General features: G+C 51.0%; 1 protein-coding gene across 8 annotated transcripts; it reads right to left on the minus strand.

Annotated features, from left to right (window-relative positions):
- Positions 1-4,546: 4,546 nt before the first annotated feature.
- On the minus strand, positions 4,547-15,938 carry C6H19orf12 (chromosome 6 C19orf12 homolog). 8 transcript variants are annotated; one of them, XM_084958809.1, is made up of 4 exons: positions 15,857-15,938; positions 7,875-10,206; positions 7,510-7,577; positions 4,547-6,399 (listed from the first exon to the last, which is right to left on the minus strand). In XM_084958809.1, the coding sequence occupies exon 4, from the start codon at positions 5,567-5,569 to the stop codon at positions 5,336-5,338; it is 234 nt and encodes a 77-aa protein (XP_084814935.1). In that variant the 5' UTR covers positions 5,570-6,399; positions 7,510-7,577; positions 7,875-10,206; positions 15,857-15,938; the 3' UTR covers positions 4,547-5,335. The 8 variants fall into 8 exon arrangements, with proteins under 8 accessions (XP_084814935.1, XP_020949912.1, XP_084814934.1 ...); XM_021094253.2 differs by lacking the exon at positions 7,510-7,577 and having other exon boundaries at positions 4,547-5,601; positions 10,037-10,206; XM_084958808.1 differs by lacking the exon at positions 7,510-7,577 and having other exon boundaries at positions 4,547-6,337; positions 7,854-10,206.
- Between the last annotated feature and the right edge of the window lie 1,854 nt (positions 15,939-17,792).

Below are 17,792 nucleotides of genomic sequence, written 5' to 3' on the forward strand. Positions count from 1 at the left end.
AAATGCTATCATCCCATATGGGAAAAAAAGAATGGATATATTTATCTATATATGATTGATTCACTTTACTGTATGCCTGAAACTAACATAACATTGTAAGTCAACAAAACTACAATAAAATTTTAAAAAACCAACAACGCTAGAATCCCCTCGGGCATAAGATGCCACTTCCCCTGAACCATACCCTTGGGGCATCAAAAGCCCATGGAGTGGTCAGCACCGGATACAGTCTGTCTTTTTCTTTTCTTTTTTTTGGGGGGGGAGGTTCTTTTTGCCATTTCTAGGGCTGCTCCCATGGCATATGGAGGTTCCCAGGCTAGGGGTCCAATCGGAGCTGTAGCCGCCAGCCTATTCCACAGCCACAGCCACGCGGGATCCGAGCCGAGTCTGCAACCTACACCACGCTCATGGCAATGCCGGATCCTTAACCCACTGAGCAAGGCCGGGGATCGGACCCACAACCTCATGGTTCCTAGTGGGATTCGTTAACCACTGCTCCACGACGGGAACTCTGTCACCGGCTTTCATCCATCTCCATTTGCTACTGATTAAAATTGGCTATTGGTATTCCATTATATTGTCCATATCCAGTTTAACTATTTGCCACTTTTTCAATTTGGAATTGTTTCCCTTTTTTCCTGTTATCACAAACAGCCGTGCTCTGAATATTTTTATTGTTTTTCCATTTGAATTATTTTATTGTAATATTTTCCCTGAAGTGAAATTTGTTGCCTGGAAAGTATATACAATGTTATGGTTTCTTTGGCTCTTTTTCTTCAAATCATTCCCCCCAAAGACTTTATCACTGCGTATTGCCTCCACTGGGGAATTTGCATGTGTGCACGTGTATACATTGTTTTCCCACAGGACTGCCAGCTCTGAGTTTGATCATTTGTTCTTATTTATACTAATGAATTAGTATGTAACAGATAGCCCCTAGATATTATCTTCACATTTGCTTAACTGAAAATAAGAAAGCGTAATGTCCTCCCCTTAAAGTCCACAAAAATTAAATAACCACCAGCTGGAGAAAAACACATTTCAACACCCTCCTCATGCCAGCATTTTGGGGGTACCTGTAGCTGCCTCAAGGCTGCAGTGCAGCTGGCCAGGCCCAAGCTTTGCCTCCTGACCTGCAGTTAACATAATGGTCCGTGAAGCCACCTCCAGCTAATAAAGCCATTTATCTCCTCCCAACAAACTGAAAACACATCAGACAGTCCCCTCCCCCTGTGTGGTTTAGATGAATCCTGGCATTTCTTAATTGCCATATGTTGATCGTTTAGGAATGAGAGGCATTCTGGCTTATATGCGAAAAGGTTGCAGGAGACACGGCTGCTGTTCTGTTCAGGGCTTATTAAAACCTCAGAAAGTCCCCAACCTCCTCCCAAGAGGAACTCATAAAACAGCATCCTTGTGGAGCCACATCCTGGCCTGGCTGGAGACCCAGAGAAGGCAGGTGGGCCCAGCGCAGAGAGAAGAGGAGAAAGGATACACCTGCTTGCCCACTAGATGGCACCTCTCAATAACTAATGGGAGAGGACCCTTCCTCCACACCCAGAGCACCAGTCCTGCCAGCCTCCCGCATGGCAACACACCCTGGTCCTGTTTACTTCCAAGCCAGACATCTCATAAAACAAAAAAATAAAAAAGTTCATTCTAGCTAAAAATACACCATCTGCCTGTGAACAGTCTTGCTCGGCACTGTCACGTCAACACCCGCAGCAGGTTAGTAACCGGCCCAGAGCAGATGGTTTCTTTTTATAATTCCTGGGTCCCCCCACCAAGGCTTCTTCTTCAGCTGCCTCCTTACTCCGCTGGCACTCCCTTTCTGTTGCCTGGCCACCGGCTGCCACCGCCCGGCCAGCCACTGCCCCATCCAGCCCTCTGCTCAGGCCAGGGGCCCCTCACCTTCCGCTAGGCCTGGATCATGGGGTCTGGGACTTTTAACCTCCCCCCCAACCCCCTCTGGGGCAGGCAGCCACCAGGAGGTCACACCAGCCTTGTCAACCCCACTTGTAATCCAAAGAAAATCAAATCAAACCAATTACCCATCAAATTAAGAAAGATTTAAGACACTACCATTCTACATTTGGGGGAGGATGTGATGAAATGTATACCCCCGAAACCTGTTATTGGGAGAGCAAATTATTGATGCTGCCTCTCTGGAAAGAATTTTGACCAAGTATAACAAAAGCCTTAAAAAATAGTACATACTTTTGGAGTTCCTGTCCTGGCTCAGCAGAAAATGAATCTGACTAGGATCCATGAGGATGTAGGTTTGATCCCTGACCTCGTTCAGTGGGTTAAGGATTCGGCACTGCAGTGAGCTGTGGTGTAGGTTGCAGAGGCGGCTCGGATCTGCCATGGCTGTGGCTGTGGTGTAGGCCAGTGGCTACAGCTTTGATTAAACCCCCTGGCCTGGGAACCTCCATATGCCATGGGTGTGGCCCTAAAAAGAAAAAATATATATATATTAATGTAATATAATATACATATATGACATTATACATGTATATGACATACTTTTTTTTTTTTTTTTTTGGTCTTTTTGCCATTTCTTGGGCCGCTCCTGCAGCATATGGAGGTTCCCAGGCTAGGGGTCGAATCACAGCTATAGCCGCTGGCCTACTCCAGAGCCACAGCAGCGCACGATCCGAGCCATGTCTGCGACCTACACCACAGCTCACAGCAACGCCGGATCGTTAACCCACTGAGCAAGGACAGGGATCGAACCTACAACCTCATGGTTCCTAGTCAGATTCGTTAACCACTGAGCCACCACAGGAACTCCTGTATATGACATACTTTTGAATCCAGCAGTTTTACTTTGAGGAATCTATTCCAAGGACTCTCTATCAGAATGCAAAGTAAAAGCAGCATATTGACACAAAAATGTTCACTGCAGCCTTAGAATAGTAAACCTAGAAAGGAAACTACAGCAGGAATGTGGTTTAGGGCAATGGTGTATCATAAAGTCATTACACGGGTTTACAAGGAATTTCATATTGCAGGTGTTCTTTAATGTTAACTGGTAAAAGTATTCAAAAAGGTCTAAATAGTTAGGATACAAAGATGTTTGAAATACACATCACAGCACTAAAAGGTTTGCACAAAATATGCCAAATGTGTTGACAGTGGTTTACTGGGTGGTGATATTTTTAGCTGTTTTAATTTTATTCTCCTTTTCTGGATTTTTCTATGTGTTCAGCCATAAGCCCTGACAAGTAAAAGGAAAGGCATAGTTTTCATAGACTACCTAAAAAGAGTTAAATAAATGGTCCAGTGGCTATGTCTGGGCACGAGCTCAAGCAGGGCTAGAGCCCTGGAGGGTGGCTTCCTTTTCCATTTGTATCTTCTGGTGTTTTCTAAGATTTGTATCAGCCTGGTATTACCTATTCAAAAGTAAATCAATGAAAAAATGTTCAAAGAAGATGCAGAAATAGAAATACTAAAGCCATAGTTGCTGGGAGGGGAGCCTGAGGGGAAAGCGAGGAAAGTGTTTTCAGCTCCTGGGGGATGCCCTCTGGGGCCCCAAGCCCTTCATCACCCAGGTCCCAGCTAACATCATTCAGCAGCGTCTGCTCCTCCCGACCCCAAATTGGCCAGAAGTCAGGCCACTTCCTCCCTAGAGCGGCTTTCCCACAGGTTAAGGCAGGTAGGCTCAGGGACTCCAGGGGACCCTGGTACAGGACTCTGACCTGGGACCACCTGCACCCCCTGAGCCTGGCAGAGCAGAGCTCAACACATGAGTAATAAGTGAGTGGGGCTTCTCCCAACTCCCCAGGCACCTTCTATGAATGAGGAGAATCGTCTAAATAGCCCCCCTCCCCTGCCCCCATCAACCCAAGCAGTGCAAGTGACCAAAGTGGCTTCATCAACCTGAGGAAGGTGGCCTGGGCCAGGGCACCTGATGTGTGCTAGACAGAGGCCAGATAAAGAGCAACTTTTCTAAGATTAAAGCTTGATCCTGGGAGTTCCTGTGGTGGCTCAGCAGGTTAAGAACCCAACCAGGATCCCGGAGGATGCAGGTTCAATCCCTGGCCTCGCTCAGTGGCTTAAGGATCTGGTGTGGCTGCAAGCTGCAGCATAGATCACAGATATGGTTCACATCTAATGTTGCGTGACTATGGTGTAGGCCTCCAGCTGCAGCTTCGAGTCAACCCCTAGCCTGGGAACTTCCATATGCTGCAGGTGTGGCCCTAATAAAGACAGAGAAAAAAAAAAAAAAAACTTGATCCTTCCTTCATCACCATGGGTGAAATTTTCTGTCCACACATGGAGGTGCAGGACAGAGGGCCTCCCTCTGCACCCCAGGAAGGTCGGTGCTGCCCCCTCCCAGGCCCCTGGCAACCCAGGGGACATCCTGCAGCTGCCAGGAGAGGCACCAGCAGCATGGGGAGCCAGAGCTGCCTGGAAAGTCCAGTCTCAAATCCTGGAATCTGGAGCTTTCTTTCATTCCTCAAAGCCACAAACGTTCCCGTGTGTTCCACATGTATGACTCCAAATGTTAAAGACACTTTACACAAAATAGGTGGGAAAAGGATTGTTCCGAAAACATTTATTGCAGGCTGATGACACTTAGTCAAGTTGTGGTTCTGAAAACAAAGCAAAAACGTCATTAAGGAAATTCAGGGTGGACACATTTCCTAGAGATAGTTTAGGAGCCTACCACTTCAGAAAGAGCAATCCTTTTTACTGAAAATATTTAATTTACAAAGCAGAACTCAAGAAGGACTGTGACTTTTCAGAAAGGAGAGCCAAGTCCTGAGAGGGTAAGAGCCTGAGCCTAGAGCTACTGGGGAAGGGGCTGGTGCCACCAACATTTGTGGCTTCACTCAGCAGGCCGACTGCCCCCTCCTGAGGCCACTCAGAAGTCACTGGCCACCCAGAAGGGGCATTCAGAGGTAAACATGATTCCAGCATGGGCCAGCTCTGAGGTCCTGAGACCCTGGACCCCAAGAAGGTGCTGGTCCTGCAACGGGAGCGTGGAGAGGCGTCATTTTCACAAGATGAGAAGGCCGAACGTGAGGTTGTTCCCCCAGCTTCCGTGTGAGCGAGGTGGGGGGATTCAGAAAACGGCCTCCACGTGGCAGCAGGCACAGCTTTGCGGTGCACCCGCTTCTCGGTGGAAGGTGCACGCGGCCACAAACACAGCGTCCCCTTAAATAATTTCTGGAACATGACACAGCATAGCAGCCGCCTCTCCAGCGAGAGATTTCGATCCAGTTTAGGGCGATATACGGAGAGGGTGGGCTGCCCCCCAAGTCCCGGGTCACCTTCCACAAGGTGGAGGAGTCACCGAAATGGACCCCCCGCTGCCCCGAGCGGAGACCTAGTCGTTGTACTGCACTTCTGCCCGGAGCTCCTTGGTGATGTAGTTGGCCAGCATTGCCAGGAGCTGCTGCTGCAGGGCCTCGCTGCCCATGACCAGCATGGTCAGCTGCACGGCGTCCGTCCACTCCAGGTGCCTGACGATGGCAGTGGCTTCATTAAAGAGCTTCTGCTGCTCGGCGGGGGGCAGCTCCATAATGATCTGAGGAACGGGCTTAAACTGTCCACTCGTCATCCACGCACCTAACAGACCCCCGACGGCCCCCCCTAGAAAACAGGAAGGACCCAATTAGTCGGCCTCATTCATGAATGATGGCCACAGGGTCTCACTGGGCACACGTCCGCCATCATGACGAGTGCGTGCATTCAGGAGCGGGTCAGAGGGGCTTAGCTTCATGCCTGCTCCGCCAGGAGGGCCGAGAGTGAAGGTTGACAGGGTCTGTGGTCCATCTGCCTCGGATAATTGACACCCAAACATGCCACCCCCTCCCCCTCCCCCCTGGCAATCTCTGCACTCAGTGCAACACCACCTCAGTGCTGGGCTGCCTGGAATGCGCTTCCTGGGCTGCAGGTTTCCATGCTTCCCAGAAAAACTCTCTCCTCTCCAAGGAGAGGGCTAAGAAGCAAATCCATGTTCAAGAAGAACCATCTCAGGGGTGAGGCTGACAGTCCTCCACAGAATGGCAGATAGGATGGGCCATTTGCCCTGAACTTTGAAATGTCCAGGGCAACCACGTGCTGAAAGGACCCTGGGGACAGATGAGGAGGGTTTTTTCCCCCTCTTGAAGCCACGTTTTTCATACACCCCCCCCCAAAGTTGTTTGAGGACAAATAACGAATTGAGTGTATTCAACTATTTCTCTCTCTGCTATCCCAAAGGGCACATTTTTAAATGTAAGTGAATCCACGTATTTATATATTTATGTATGTATTTATCTTTTTAGGGCCACACCTATGGCATATAGAGATTCCCAGGCTAGGGGGTGAATCGGAGCTGTTGCTGCTGGCCTACACCACAGTCACAGCAATGGCAGATCCGAGCCGCCTCTGCGACCTACACCACAGCTCACGGCAAGGCCGGTTCCTTAACCCACCAAGCGAGGCCAGGGATCAAACCCGCATCCTCATGGTTATTAGATTCGTTTCTGTTGAGCCATGATGGGAACTCCTGTAAGTTTATTATTATCAGAGTTCAGGCTCTTGCAGCTTGAGGACCTTGTATCCATGGAAAGTTCCATCTAACCAGGTCATGGGCAAATCTGCTAAGGAGCAGGGCCCTCAAATGCAAGTGTCTACAGGGGCCAGGCAGGTAATGGAAAGGAGTGAAGTGGGACAGTGGTGACCTGGAGAGTTGGGTCTCTGTCTAAAGAAGAAGTGGTGTCCCAGGCCAGCCACGTGGAGTACCAGGCTTGTATCTTAAAAAGTCCAGGATTTTAAAGTTTCAGTGATCGGCCATTTAAAAGATGCAACCCGGCTGGACTTTGTGACTCTTTTAGAAAGAACAGAGCATGGAAAGGAGAAAGGGCCACTTTGCAGTGGGGGACACCTGGCGGACATGACCTTAGCCAGGTGATCAAGGTGAGCAGCTCAGGGGCGGTCCTGTGGATGTCAAGTGTCCCTGAAGGGCACGTGACCTCTGCCGTGTTCTTTCCAGAGATCCATAACCTCAGTCTAATCATGAGGACATCAGGCAAACCCAAACTGAACGGCATTCCTCAAAATACCGGACTAATCGGTCCTCCGCAAAACAATCAAAGCTGGAAAGAACCAGCCCTAGGAGACTAAGAAAACACGAGGCTGAACTGCAAGGTGGTGTCTGGACTGGATCTGGGACAGAAAAAGATGGTGGATACGGAAACGGGTAAAATCCAAACAGAGTCTGCAGAGCAGTCAGCAGTAACATCAGTGTCGGTTTCGTAGTTCTGTGGACTTGATCATTAATATAAGATGTTAACATTAGGGGAACTCGAGGGGAGGGATATATATAGGAATTCTCAGCACTATCTTTGCAACCTCTCTGGAAATCTAATATTATTCCAAAATAGGAGCTCTCGTGGTGGCACAGTGGTTAATGAATCCGACGAGGAACCATGAGGTTGCGGGTTCGATCCCTGGCCTTGCTCAGTGGGTGAAGGATCTGGTGTTGCCGTGAGCTGTGGTGTAGGTTGCAGACACAGCTCGGATCCCACATGGCTGTGGCTCTGGCGTAGGCCAGCGGCTACAGCTCTGATTGGACCCCTAGCCTGGGAACCTCCATATGCCATGGGAGCGGCCCTAGAAAAGGCAAAAAAGACAAAAAATAAAATAAAAAAAATATTATTCCAAAATAAAAAGTTAATCTCTGAAGTTCCCCCTGTGGCTCAGCAGCAACAAACCTGACTAGCATTAATGAAGATGCAGGTTCGATCCCTGGCCTCACTTACGGGGTTAAGGACCCAGCGTTGCTGTGGCTGTGGTGTAGGTCACAGACGCTGCTCAGATCTGGCATTGCTGTGGCTGAGGTGTAGGCCAGCAGCTACAGCTCTGATTCGACCCTAAGCCTGGGAACCGCCACAGGCTGCGGGCATTGCCCCAAAAAAGGAAAAAGCAAAAGTTAATCTCAAAGAATGCAGCCTGGGCCAGAGAGAACCCATTAGCAGGCTAGCCTCAGCCAACAGGAAGTAAATCTTGGACCACCTCAGGAGGCCAAGTGTCGCGGCACCACCTCTGACACGGAGACCAGCCAGCCTTGCCTCCTCCTGGAGGCTGAACGCTGTCCCTGGACAGACTTCCCTGCTCTGAAAGAACAGGGCATTCCAGGGAGGGAGGGCCAGTCATTTACAAGTTTTACTGAACTTTTCCCCATGACACCAGTGAAACGCTTAGAGCTGACAAGAGTTGCACTCATCTGCAAGAAACCTTTATGAGAACATCAATATTTGATTTAGTGCAGCACTTAATGCAAAAAGTTGCCAGGAAATATCGACCAGCAAATTACTAACTCTTTGGAGGAGAGAAAAATTCCTTTGTTTTCTGGGTAAAATGATGCTCCCGCCTGTGACCAGGGACTGCGAAGAGCGAATCCCCCAGGCTCTCTTTGCAGACATCCTGGTCTCGACCGGCTTTCACTCAATCCAAATGAGATATGTGCTTCCCAAAACGGCATCTGGGCACAGCTCTAGGATAAACGATCCTAGCAAGCCCTTCCTGAGCACATTAGATGGGGTGGGACCGAGATACAGGATGTCACTGAGGAAGAAGGCCATGGCCTTGGCTCCGCCCTCATGGGCTACTTCCTAGAAGGCAAGGAGCTGAAGTGAGGACTCACTCATTCATAGGGTTTGGAAATGGAAATGTATAGGGGGAAGGTCTGGGGCCGGCCTCATGCTGACTTTTCTCCCCAGGGTGGCCTCAGTTTACTAAAATGTCCTCGAAGGTCAACCCTGCTGACCAAGGAAGAACAGGGCAGGAAGCCTGGCCCGTGAGCTGGGACATGGCAGCCAGTCTCAGCAGAAAAGCAATCCTCTCTCCGGCCTGCGTTCATTTGAAGACTGCATGCCGTGTAGAAAGGATTTCCACCAGCCTGTGAGCTTTCCCAGGCCCTGCATCCCCAGCACAGGCTGCCCGGCAGAGAGGAGGCATTTCAGGACGATGTGGTGAGCCCAACGTGGCAGACGAGGCCTTGAGTTGATGCCCCTGTGGTACAGGGTTCCTCGGAGGCACCTCGAGGGGAGCCTTATCCAGCCCCTCCCCACGTCAGGCCAGCTCACTGATGCCACGCCTAGCCCCCAGTTCTGGCCACACGGGAATTCTTCCTGTTCCTAAACCAAAGGAAGCAGCTTTAGTCTCACTCCAGAGAACAGTGGGAAGATCAGCCAAACTTGCACTGTCGCCAAAAACTGGTTCCCCAATAGAAGCAGGTGGTGAAAGAAGGGGGCAGGGACAACCACGCAAGGGGTTGTTGCTTTTCCTGCACTGGACTCTTTGCTGTCAGGATTGCGGAAGCACGCTGTGCATGAGCTGATGTGAAACGACTTGACTGTATCATCCGACAAGCCCTAGCTTCCCCTCTGCTTCCTCTCTGTGGTCATGGTCATGACTAACAGTGATGGAAGAAGGGCGACTGTCCCAGGGACCCAGGATGCCCAGAAACCTTCAGACTCTAGCACATACCACCAGGGGGCAAAGGTGTCCTCAGAAGTGTCCTCCAGATGGAGTTCCCGTCGTGGCGCAGTGGTTAACGAATCTGACTAGGAACCATGAGGTTGTGGGTTCGATCCCTGGCTTTGGTCAGTGGGTTAAGGATCCCACGTTGCCGTGAGCTGTGGTGTAGGTTGCAGACGTGGCTTGGATCCTGCTTTGCTGTGGCTCTGGTGTAGGCTGGCGGCTACAGCTCCGCTTAGACCCCTAGCCTGGGAATCTCCATATGCCGTGGGAGCGGCCCTAGAAAAAGGCAAAAAGCCAAAAAGCCAAAAAAAAAAAAAAAAAAAAAAAGAATTGTCCTCCAGGTCTGTGTGACACTGATGCCATTTTCAAGAGAGCCCTGCACTTCTGAGACATTCACTCGTGTTTTTAATAGGATTAAAACCCAGAGATCATTTTGCCTAAGCAACCTCGACTCCACAAATTTCTCACAGAGGTGACAGAGGCTGGTATGAGGTCTCTGGGGGTCCATAAGCCTTTTTTCAACAACTCACTAACCCTGCCAGGCACCTGTACTTACCAACAGCTAGTCCTGGGGGACCGCCCATCAAACCACCAACGAAGGCCACGGCCCCGGTGACCAGGGCACCCCTCCCGGAGTGCTTGACGGCCGCCTGCATTTTCCTCTGCTCGGAGATGGAGCACAGCAGCTTCATGATGTCGTCCACGGCGACAGGCATCGTGGCCAGCCTTGAAAAGCGTTCCAAAGGAGAGTTAAGGAGGGACGGGTAATCCCACCCAAATGTGACTCTTCCTAACGTTTTAAGGACAGGCCCCCAGTTTTAGTGGAGAAGAGTACCTCTGACGTTTGCCCGATGGACCGCACCCCCGGTCATGTGACAAGTTCTCTGTCCCACAGCAAGCAGGGCAGCATTCAGTTACTAAGCAGACAGAAGCAGCAGAGTGGATGAAAGGGCTTCTCGGCTCTCTGATTCACTTCTGATTTATGCCGATTAAGGAGCCACCCTGGCCACGTGCTCTACCAGTTCAGCACGAGTGAGGCAAGTCTGCGAGCTCTTGCAACAGGGCCTGTCCACTGGCTCAGGCCATCCCCCAGCACGAACCTTGGCCTCCTGCACAAGTCCCCGCCTCCTGGGTGACAGGGCATCTCCGCTCACGCCAAGCCAAGCCAGAGGAGGGGGAAGCTCGGGGCCCTGCACACACAGGACCTTGCATCCACTGGATGACCCTGAGCGGAGGGTCAGACTCCTCACTTGTAAGATGGAGATAAACCATCTACAGGCTGGATTCTTGTAAGGTGCAAGGAGAATGGATACAAAGTGCTTGGTGGGAGTCTGGAACACTGTAGACTCAGACACGAGGGCTCTAAAAGAAACTTCTGTTCCAGGAGTTCCCTGGTGGCACAGTGGGTTAAGGATCCAGCGTTGTCATCGTGGCAGTTTGGATCCCTGCTGTGGCGTGGGTTCGATCCCTGGCATAGGAACATCCACATGCTGCAGGCACAGCCAAAAATAAAAAATAAAAATAAAAACCAAAAAACCTTTCTGTGCCTAATACACGCTACTGGCTTCTAAAAACAACGCCCCCTGGGGTCAATCCAAGTCTACTCAGGGGGCACCAAAGGCAGGGACAGGATGACGTGGTAAGATAAAACAAGCAGAGACTAAAAGAAATCAAAGAATTCCAGGGGGTTGTATATGGAAGGATAGATGACGGAGGAGTAGATGATCTTTGGAACAATGACCTTTTCTCTGGGGTCAGGGAACTCTTTGCCACGGTGGCAGGAAAAGGGCAGACAGGGGCGAGGATGAGGGCAGGGCGTGTTCCGGGTCAGGGTTGGTGGGAATGGAGAACCCAGCCTGGCAAGATAGGAAGGAAAAGCAGAGGCAAGGAGCAGGTACTTCTCCTTCCAGCGGCAGCGGGACCCAAGGCTCCAGTAGGTACTTTCCTCTCTCACCACCGAGCCCCTTTTCACTCAAGGCTGAGACACAGACATTCACTAAAGGAACTTGACCGTGGATGCTGGGAGCAGACTCTATTGCTCAATACCTTTTGGATATACAAACTTTTTTTTTTTTAACCCAAAGATAATCCAAAAATTAGTCTCTCTCTCTGTATTTTTTTTTTCTTTTTGTCTTTTTGCCTATTTCTAGGGCTGCTCCCTCGGCACATGGAGGTTCCCAGGCTAGGGGTCTAATTGGAGCTGTAGCCGCCAGCCTACGACACAGCCACAGCAACATCAGATCAGAGCTGCTCAGGAATCTGAGCCCCTGTCTGTGATCTACACCACAGCTCAAGGCAATGCCAGATCCTTCACCCACTGAGCAAGGGCAGGGATTGAACCCGCAACCTCATGGTTCCTAGTCGGATTCGTTAACCACTGATCCATGACGGGAACTCCCACCTCTAATGTAAAATGATCCGCCCAATCCTGAGGGAGAGGTCTGAGCCCTTAGAGCAAATCTGTGGATCTCTGCTATTCCCAAAGCCAGGATGTCTTTGTAATCCCAGGGGCCTGTGCTCCAGCCACTGTAAATTTCCCCTCTTTTCTTTTTGATATTCTTTTTTTTTCTTTGTTTCTTTTTATTTTATATTTTTAGGGCTACACCCGTGGCTTATGGAGATTCCCAGTCCAAGGGTCAAATCGGAGCAGCAGCTGCCAGCCTACCCCACAGCCACAGTAACTGAGCCACATCTGCAACCTACACCACAGCTGGATCCTTAACCCACTGATCCGGCAATGCCAGATCCTTAACCCACTGAGCAAGGCCAGGGATTGAATCTGCATCCTCATGGATGCTAGTCAGATTCGTTTCCACTGAGTCACGACGGGAACTCCCTTTTCCTTTTCATATTCTTGACATCCGTGATTCTCTACTGCTGCGTAAGAGTCACTGCAGATGTGGTTAGATACAGCCGTTATGGGCAGAGAGCGATTCTGTATTTGCAACAAGCCCCCAGGTGGTCAACAAGACTCTAAGAGAGCCTGACCCATGGCATCTGACACCTGTCCCTCAGTCCTCAAGTTCAGAAATGCAAAGACACACCCTCCAAATGTCTGTTCACCAAGTGGGGTGTGAGAAGCAGTGGAGGGGCACCGCTGCAGGGTTGCCCAAGGGGCTGAAGGAGAATGCAGGTGGGCTTATCCTTGCTCTGGCTCCCAGGTGTCCTGATCTGCCAAAATGCCTCTTGGCTTCCAGGCCCCGCTGCTCACTAGGAGTGACCACATATAGACAGAGCACACGCCCCCTCCTTCTCCCTTCAAGAGCACTCCCTTCCGCTCTTCCAGAGGGCAAGAATCATCCAGCACAAATGTTGAGATCACATTATGGCAACGAAAGAACTGCCTGTGGCAGAGATTACACAGAAATGGCGGTGTGTGGGGGGAGGTAACCCGATTTACCCAACAGCCATGGTTCTGCAAAGCTAGCAAGCAAAGTGTTCAATTGCAAATACATATTAAGATAACCAAAGGAATTAATTTTGTGGTAAAACCTTTCAAAAAAAATCTAAAAATAAAAGCTAAAATTCTTCCTGTAAAATATTGAATCACCTTTTAGCTTAACTCTGGTTTATATCCGGATTAGCTTTTTTTTTTTGGTCTTTCTAGGGCTGCACCCATGGCATATGGAGGTTCCCAGGCTAGGGGTCACATCAGAGCTACAAGTGCCAGCCTACACCACAGCCACAGCAACGCCAGGTCCGAACCGCCTCTTTGACCTACACCACAACTCATGGCAACACTGGATCCTTAACCCACTGAGTGAGACCAGGGATTGAAACTGCATCCTCGTGGATACTAGTCAGATTCGTTTCTGCCGAGCCATGACGGGAACTCCTATATTCAGCTTTTTAATTTGTCAATTATGCTGAAAAGGGGGGAGACGAAGCTCAGGTCCTGGGAAGGCCCCTCTGGAGGCTGCAGTGAGCCTTCCATTCCCAGGGGTATGAAGACCCACAAGGCTGGCTTCCAGGCCAGTGCACTCTGCCCAGACGCCACTCCTAAAACAGGTTTTCTGCAGAATTATGGACCTGGACCAGTTTCTACACAGCAAGAAAAGTCATATAAAAGAGGCAGGGAATAGATATATACCCACTTCACCCTCACTATTTATTAAAAAAAAAAAAATGAAAAGCAAACAAAAACAAAAAACAGCTTCCAACCTGCACAGAATGCCTTTAAGTCGAAACCCACAGGGGCTGATGAGGCATCATTGTGCAAATGCTACCTGCAACCTCCACTGAGCCCAGCTGGGCCAGCACAAGGTACAAGCTCGGCAGGATGGGAGGGCCAGCAGGTGTCATGCTGTGTGGCAGGGCAGGAGAGGCAGTGGCCCAACTCCAGCTGGGTTCGGTGGTGCCACACCATGGGTAGAGAGGTGGGTGGCATTGTGGCTGCATCCACCCAAGGGAATGGTGGTTTAATTTCCTTGCAAGAATCATTTAGGAATTAGAGCATCAGAGACTCTTGTTGTGGAAGAACGCTTTGCAGTCCCATCTCCTGAGCCCTTGCTAAAAAGCTTAGCCTCCTGACTTCTCCAGGCCCGCCAGGTTGGGAAGGGAAGCTAGCCCTGCTTCTCCTTCTCCCACTGCAGCTGCCTTTGTCTGTAAGCGGCAGTGAAGTGGATGGGGAAGGAGGAGGCAGGAGGAGCACTCTGATGGGGACAGACCTTAACAGGATGGGAGGGTTCCCCTCCCCCCCATCACACCTATTTCAGAATCAGATTTGTTCACGAAACAGGCTCTGGTCACAGGAAGCCCATCTGCCAGCCACAGGGAAGGCAAATGCCAATGTGAAGCCTTGGTTTCTTGCAAGCACCCAGGCTGGTCTGCTGATTACAGCAGGGATCTGGGGGAGAGGGAGCCGAGCCCGTCCCTGGGACTACAGCCTGGCTTGCTGAGATGGACCAGATTGTGAGAGACGAGGGAGAGGAAAGCTGCAGGGCTAACAGAGACCTCCACACACACAGTGCCTTTCAAAAATGAGACAAGTAGAGGGAGTTCCCATCTCGGCTCAGGGGAAACGAATCTGACTAGCATCCATGAGGTTCGATCCCTGGCCTCGCTCAGTGGTCAAGGATCCAGCGTTGCCATGTGCCGTGGTGTAGGTCGCAGACATGGCTCATGTCCCACATAGCTGTGGCTGTGTTGCTGTGGATGTGGTGCAGGCAAGCTGCTACAGCTCCAAGTCGACCCCTCACCAGGGAACTGCCATATGCCACAGGTGTGGCCCTAAAAAGACAAAAAGAAAAGAAGAGCAAAGCCTCTTAAGAATCAGAATGATCCGACTCACCTGGAATCCTCACTACTTTCTACCTCGCTGGTGAAATTTACTAAGCCTCACCGTGCCCACTCACTGGCTCCTACCAACTGGACCTTCCCACCTCTCTACGCCCAGTGCAAAGGTCACAGGCGGATCCCATCAGTAAGCATTGTCAGATTAGCCCACAGACTTTAAAAAATGAATTAGTTGCCAGAATTTTAAAATCAAGACATTTCACATACACCTCCGATTTTCAATTTCTGCTGAAAAGTCAAAAGAGCCAGCCACACTGGGCCCACCTCCTGCAGCAACCCAGGCCAGAGCTGAGCAGGGTGCTAGCAGCGCACACTCACCTCCCTACATGGCCCATGAACAGGTGGCTTCAAAACTTTCAAAAGATTCCTATTTCTTTTCCTTTTTTTTTGGGGGGGGGGGGCTCTTTTTAGGTCCACAAGCAGGGTAAAGGGAGGTTCCCAGGCTAGGGATCCAATCGTGGCTGTAGCTGCAGGCCTGCACCATAGCCACAGCAACACAGGATCTGAGCGGTGTCTGCAGCCTACACCACAACTCACAGCAATGCCAGATCCTTAACCCACTGAGCGAGGCCAGGGATCGAACCTGAGTCCTCATGGATCCTAGTCAGATTCGTTTCCGCTGAGCCATGATGGCAACGCCTCCTACTTCCTTTTTTAAAGGTGAAATAAGCTATCAGTCCCCACAAAACTAACACCCCCCAACCCTGCGCCGCCCCCTGGCCCCCCAATCTGTTACTTCCCTTTCAGATCCTCTCTAAACCAGCGGGGAAGGTCATGGTGGTTCGGCCTGACGTGTATCACACCCACCATACGCGCACCGAGTTCCTGCAGGGAGATCTCACACACACACACAGACGCACACGCGCACACGCGCGCGCGCATTCCTGCAGCAGGTGACACGCACACACGCGTTCCTGCGGCAGGTGACACACACCCTTCCCTGCCTCCGTGTCTTCTTCACATGGAAAATGAAAGCACTAACAGCGTCCGTCTCGGCGCGGAAGAGCCAGGCCCGGGTCTAGCCGGCGCCCCAGCCGCGCCGGGTACCCCCTGGCTCCGGCGGCCCCGCAAGGCCCTTTACCTGCGGAGGCGGCGCTGCGAGGTCACAGGGCGACGGGCGCGGGGACACCAGCCGCCCCGCCCGGCGCGCAGGCCCCGCCCTCCCGCCTTCCGGCTCGGCCGCACCGGGCCTTCCGGGCACCACCCACCCGCCCCGCCGTCACCGTCGCCGCGCTGCCGGCCACGCCTGGCTGGGGCATCTGGAGTCAGGTCCCTGGGTCCGCGCACCCTGCCCTTCACCCGGCCGACACCCGGTTTAGGTGGCGGGGGTGCGGGGGGGGGGTCCCCTGGACCTTGCTCAAGCGCGGGGTCCTCTCGGGAGAGCCTCTCTCGGACCCGGCGACCCTCTCTCTCCCCGCAAGTCGGGGCGCGGGAGAGAGAACGGAGGCCTTGGCAAGGAAAGTTGCTGAATTAATATTCGGCGAATGTGTGGGACAGAGTCAAACATGGGCGGCCCGAGTGCCGGCCTCTGGGTCTTGGGGTTTGAAAGAGCCAAGCGCCGCCTTGGCTTCTAGGATTTCAAGGGAAGAGGAGGTCCTGCTTCGGGGCAAAGCTGCAGCTGAGGACCCCGCCTCTCGGGAGGGTGCAAAGGGCAAGAAGGCGGAGTAACAAAAGGGCCAGGGGACACTTAGAGGGGCTAATGGAGACGCCATTCCTCCATCTCCCTTGCCCCCCAACAAGTGCTGGCTGGCCTCGAACCATCTCAAATCTGAAACACTTCTGGGCAGCTTTCCATGGACTATCTCACGTAATTCTGACAGCCACCCTGCAAGGTAGCGGTGGTTGCCATTGCCATAAATAATACTGACAAGAGCAGGGAGGCACCCAGGTGCAGAGAGGAAGGTCTACCCAAGGCCACCATGGTAGGGAGTGTCAGAATCCAGACTCCAGCCTGGTTCCACCTGGCTCAAAGCCGTTGCTTGTAACCAGCACTGTGCCTTGCTTTCCAGGGTGCTGTGGGCACCAGAGGGTGGGCTTCTTTCATATTACCAGAACAATTTTCTTACTTCTTTTTTTAATGGGAAAGTACTTTGGATATCTTCGTGCCTGAAATACAGATCTATAGATAGATATCTCACTTTACTTATGATTGACATTTAAAAAAAAAAGGGTTGTACTTGGGAGTTCCCATTATGGCTCAGGGGGTTAAGAATGTGACTAGTATCCATGAGGATGTGGGTTCAATCCCTGGCTTCGCTCATTGAGTTAAGGATCCAGCATTGCCACAAGCTGCAGTGTATGTAGGCTGCAGACAGGGCTGGGATCTTGTGTTGCTGTAGCTGTGGTGTAGGCTGGCAGCTGCAGCTCCACTTCGACCCCTAGCCTGGGAACTTCCATACGCTCTAGGTGCTGCTCTAAAAAGAAAAAAGAAAAAATTCTGTACCAATTTAATGTATACAACTTGATGAGTTTAGGGATGAGTTTATACCCTTGAAACCATCATCACCATCAAGGCCATAGGAATATACATCCCCTCTGGGTGTAGATTCTCTTGACCCCTTTAGTATTATTATCAATTGTGTGTGGCGATGGGTGGGTGGAAAGAATATTTAACATAAAACCTACCCTCTTAGCAAACTTGAGTGTACAGAAGGGTATTGTTAGCTATAGATACTATATTGTATAGGAGACCTCTGGAATTTGTCTTCTTAGCTGAAACTTTGTACTCTTTATCATGACTTTGTTACTTCGGTTTCCCTTCTGCCACATTGTGAGAAAGGGCCTAAAGCCTTAACCAGAGTTTCCCTTGCCACAGTGAAATAACCCTGTCTGATCCAGAACAGGAGCTTTTGTTTGGTCTGGGTGATTTTCAAGAGTGAAAATTAACTGAGGTTAAGAATAGCTCACTTCCCTGGGGGTGTCTCCAGCCTTAGGCCTGGGTGAGAGTCTCTTGTTTCTCTGCAGGCAGCTCCCTCTGGTGGCACATTAAGGAATGAGACCTGCTGGCTCCTTCCCCA

This window comes from Sus scrofa, chromosome 6, assembly GCF_054392235.1.
Source record: "Sus scrofa isolate SSC_HxYL_T2T_F1_AM1 chromosome 6, Sscrofa_HxYL_maternal_Yorkshire_Landrace_v2.0, whole genome shotgun sequence".
Lineage (NCBI taxonomy): Eukaryota > Metazoa > Chordata > Mammalia > Artiodactyla > Suidae > Sus > Sus scrofa.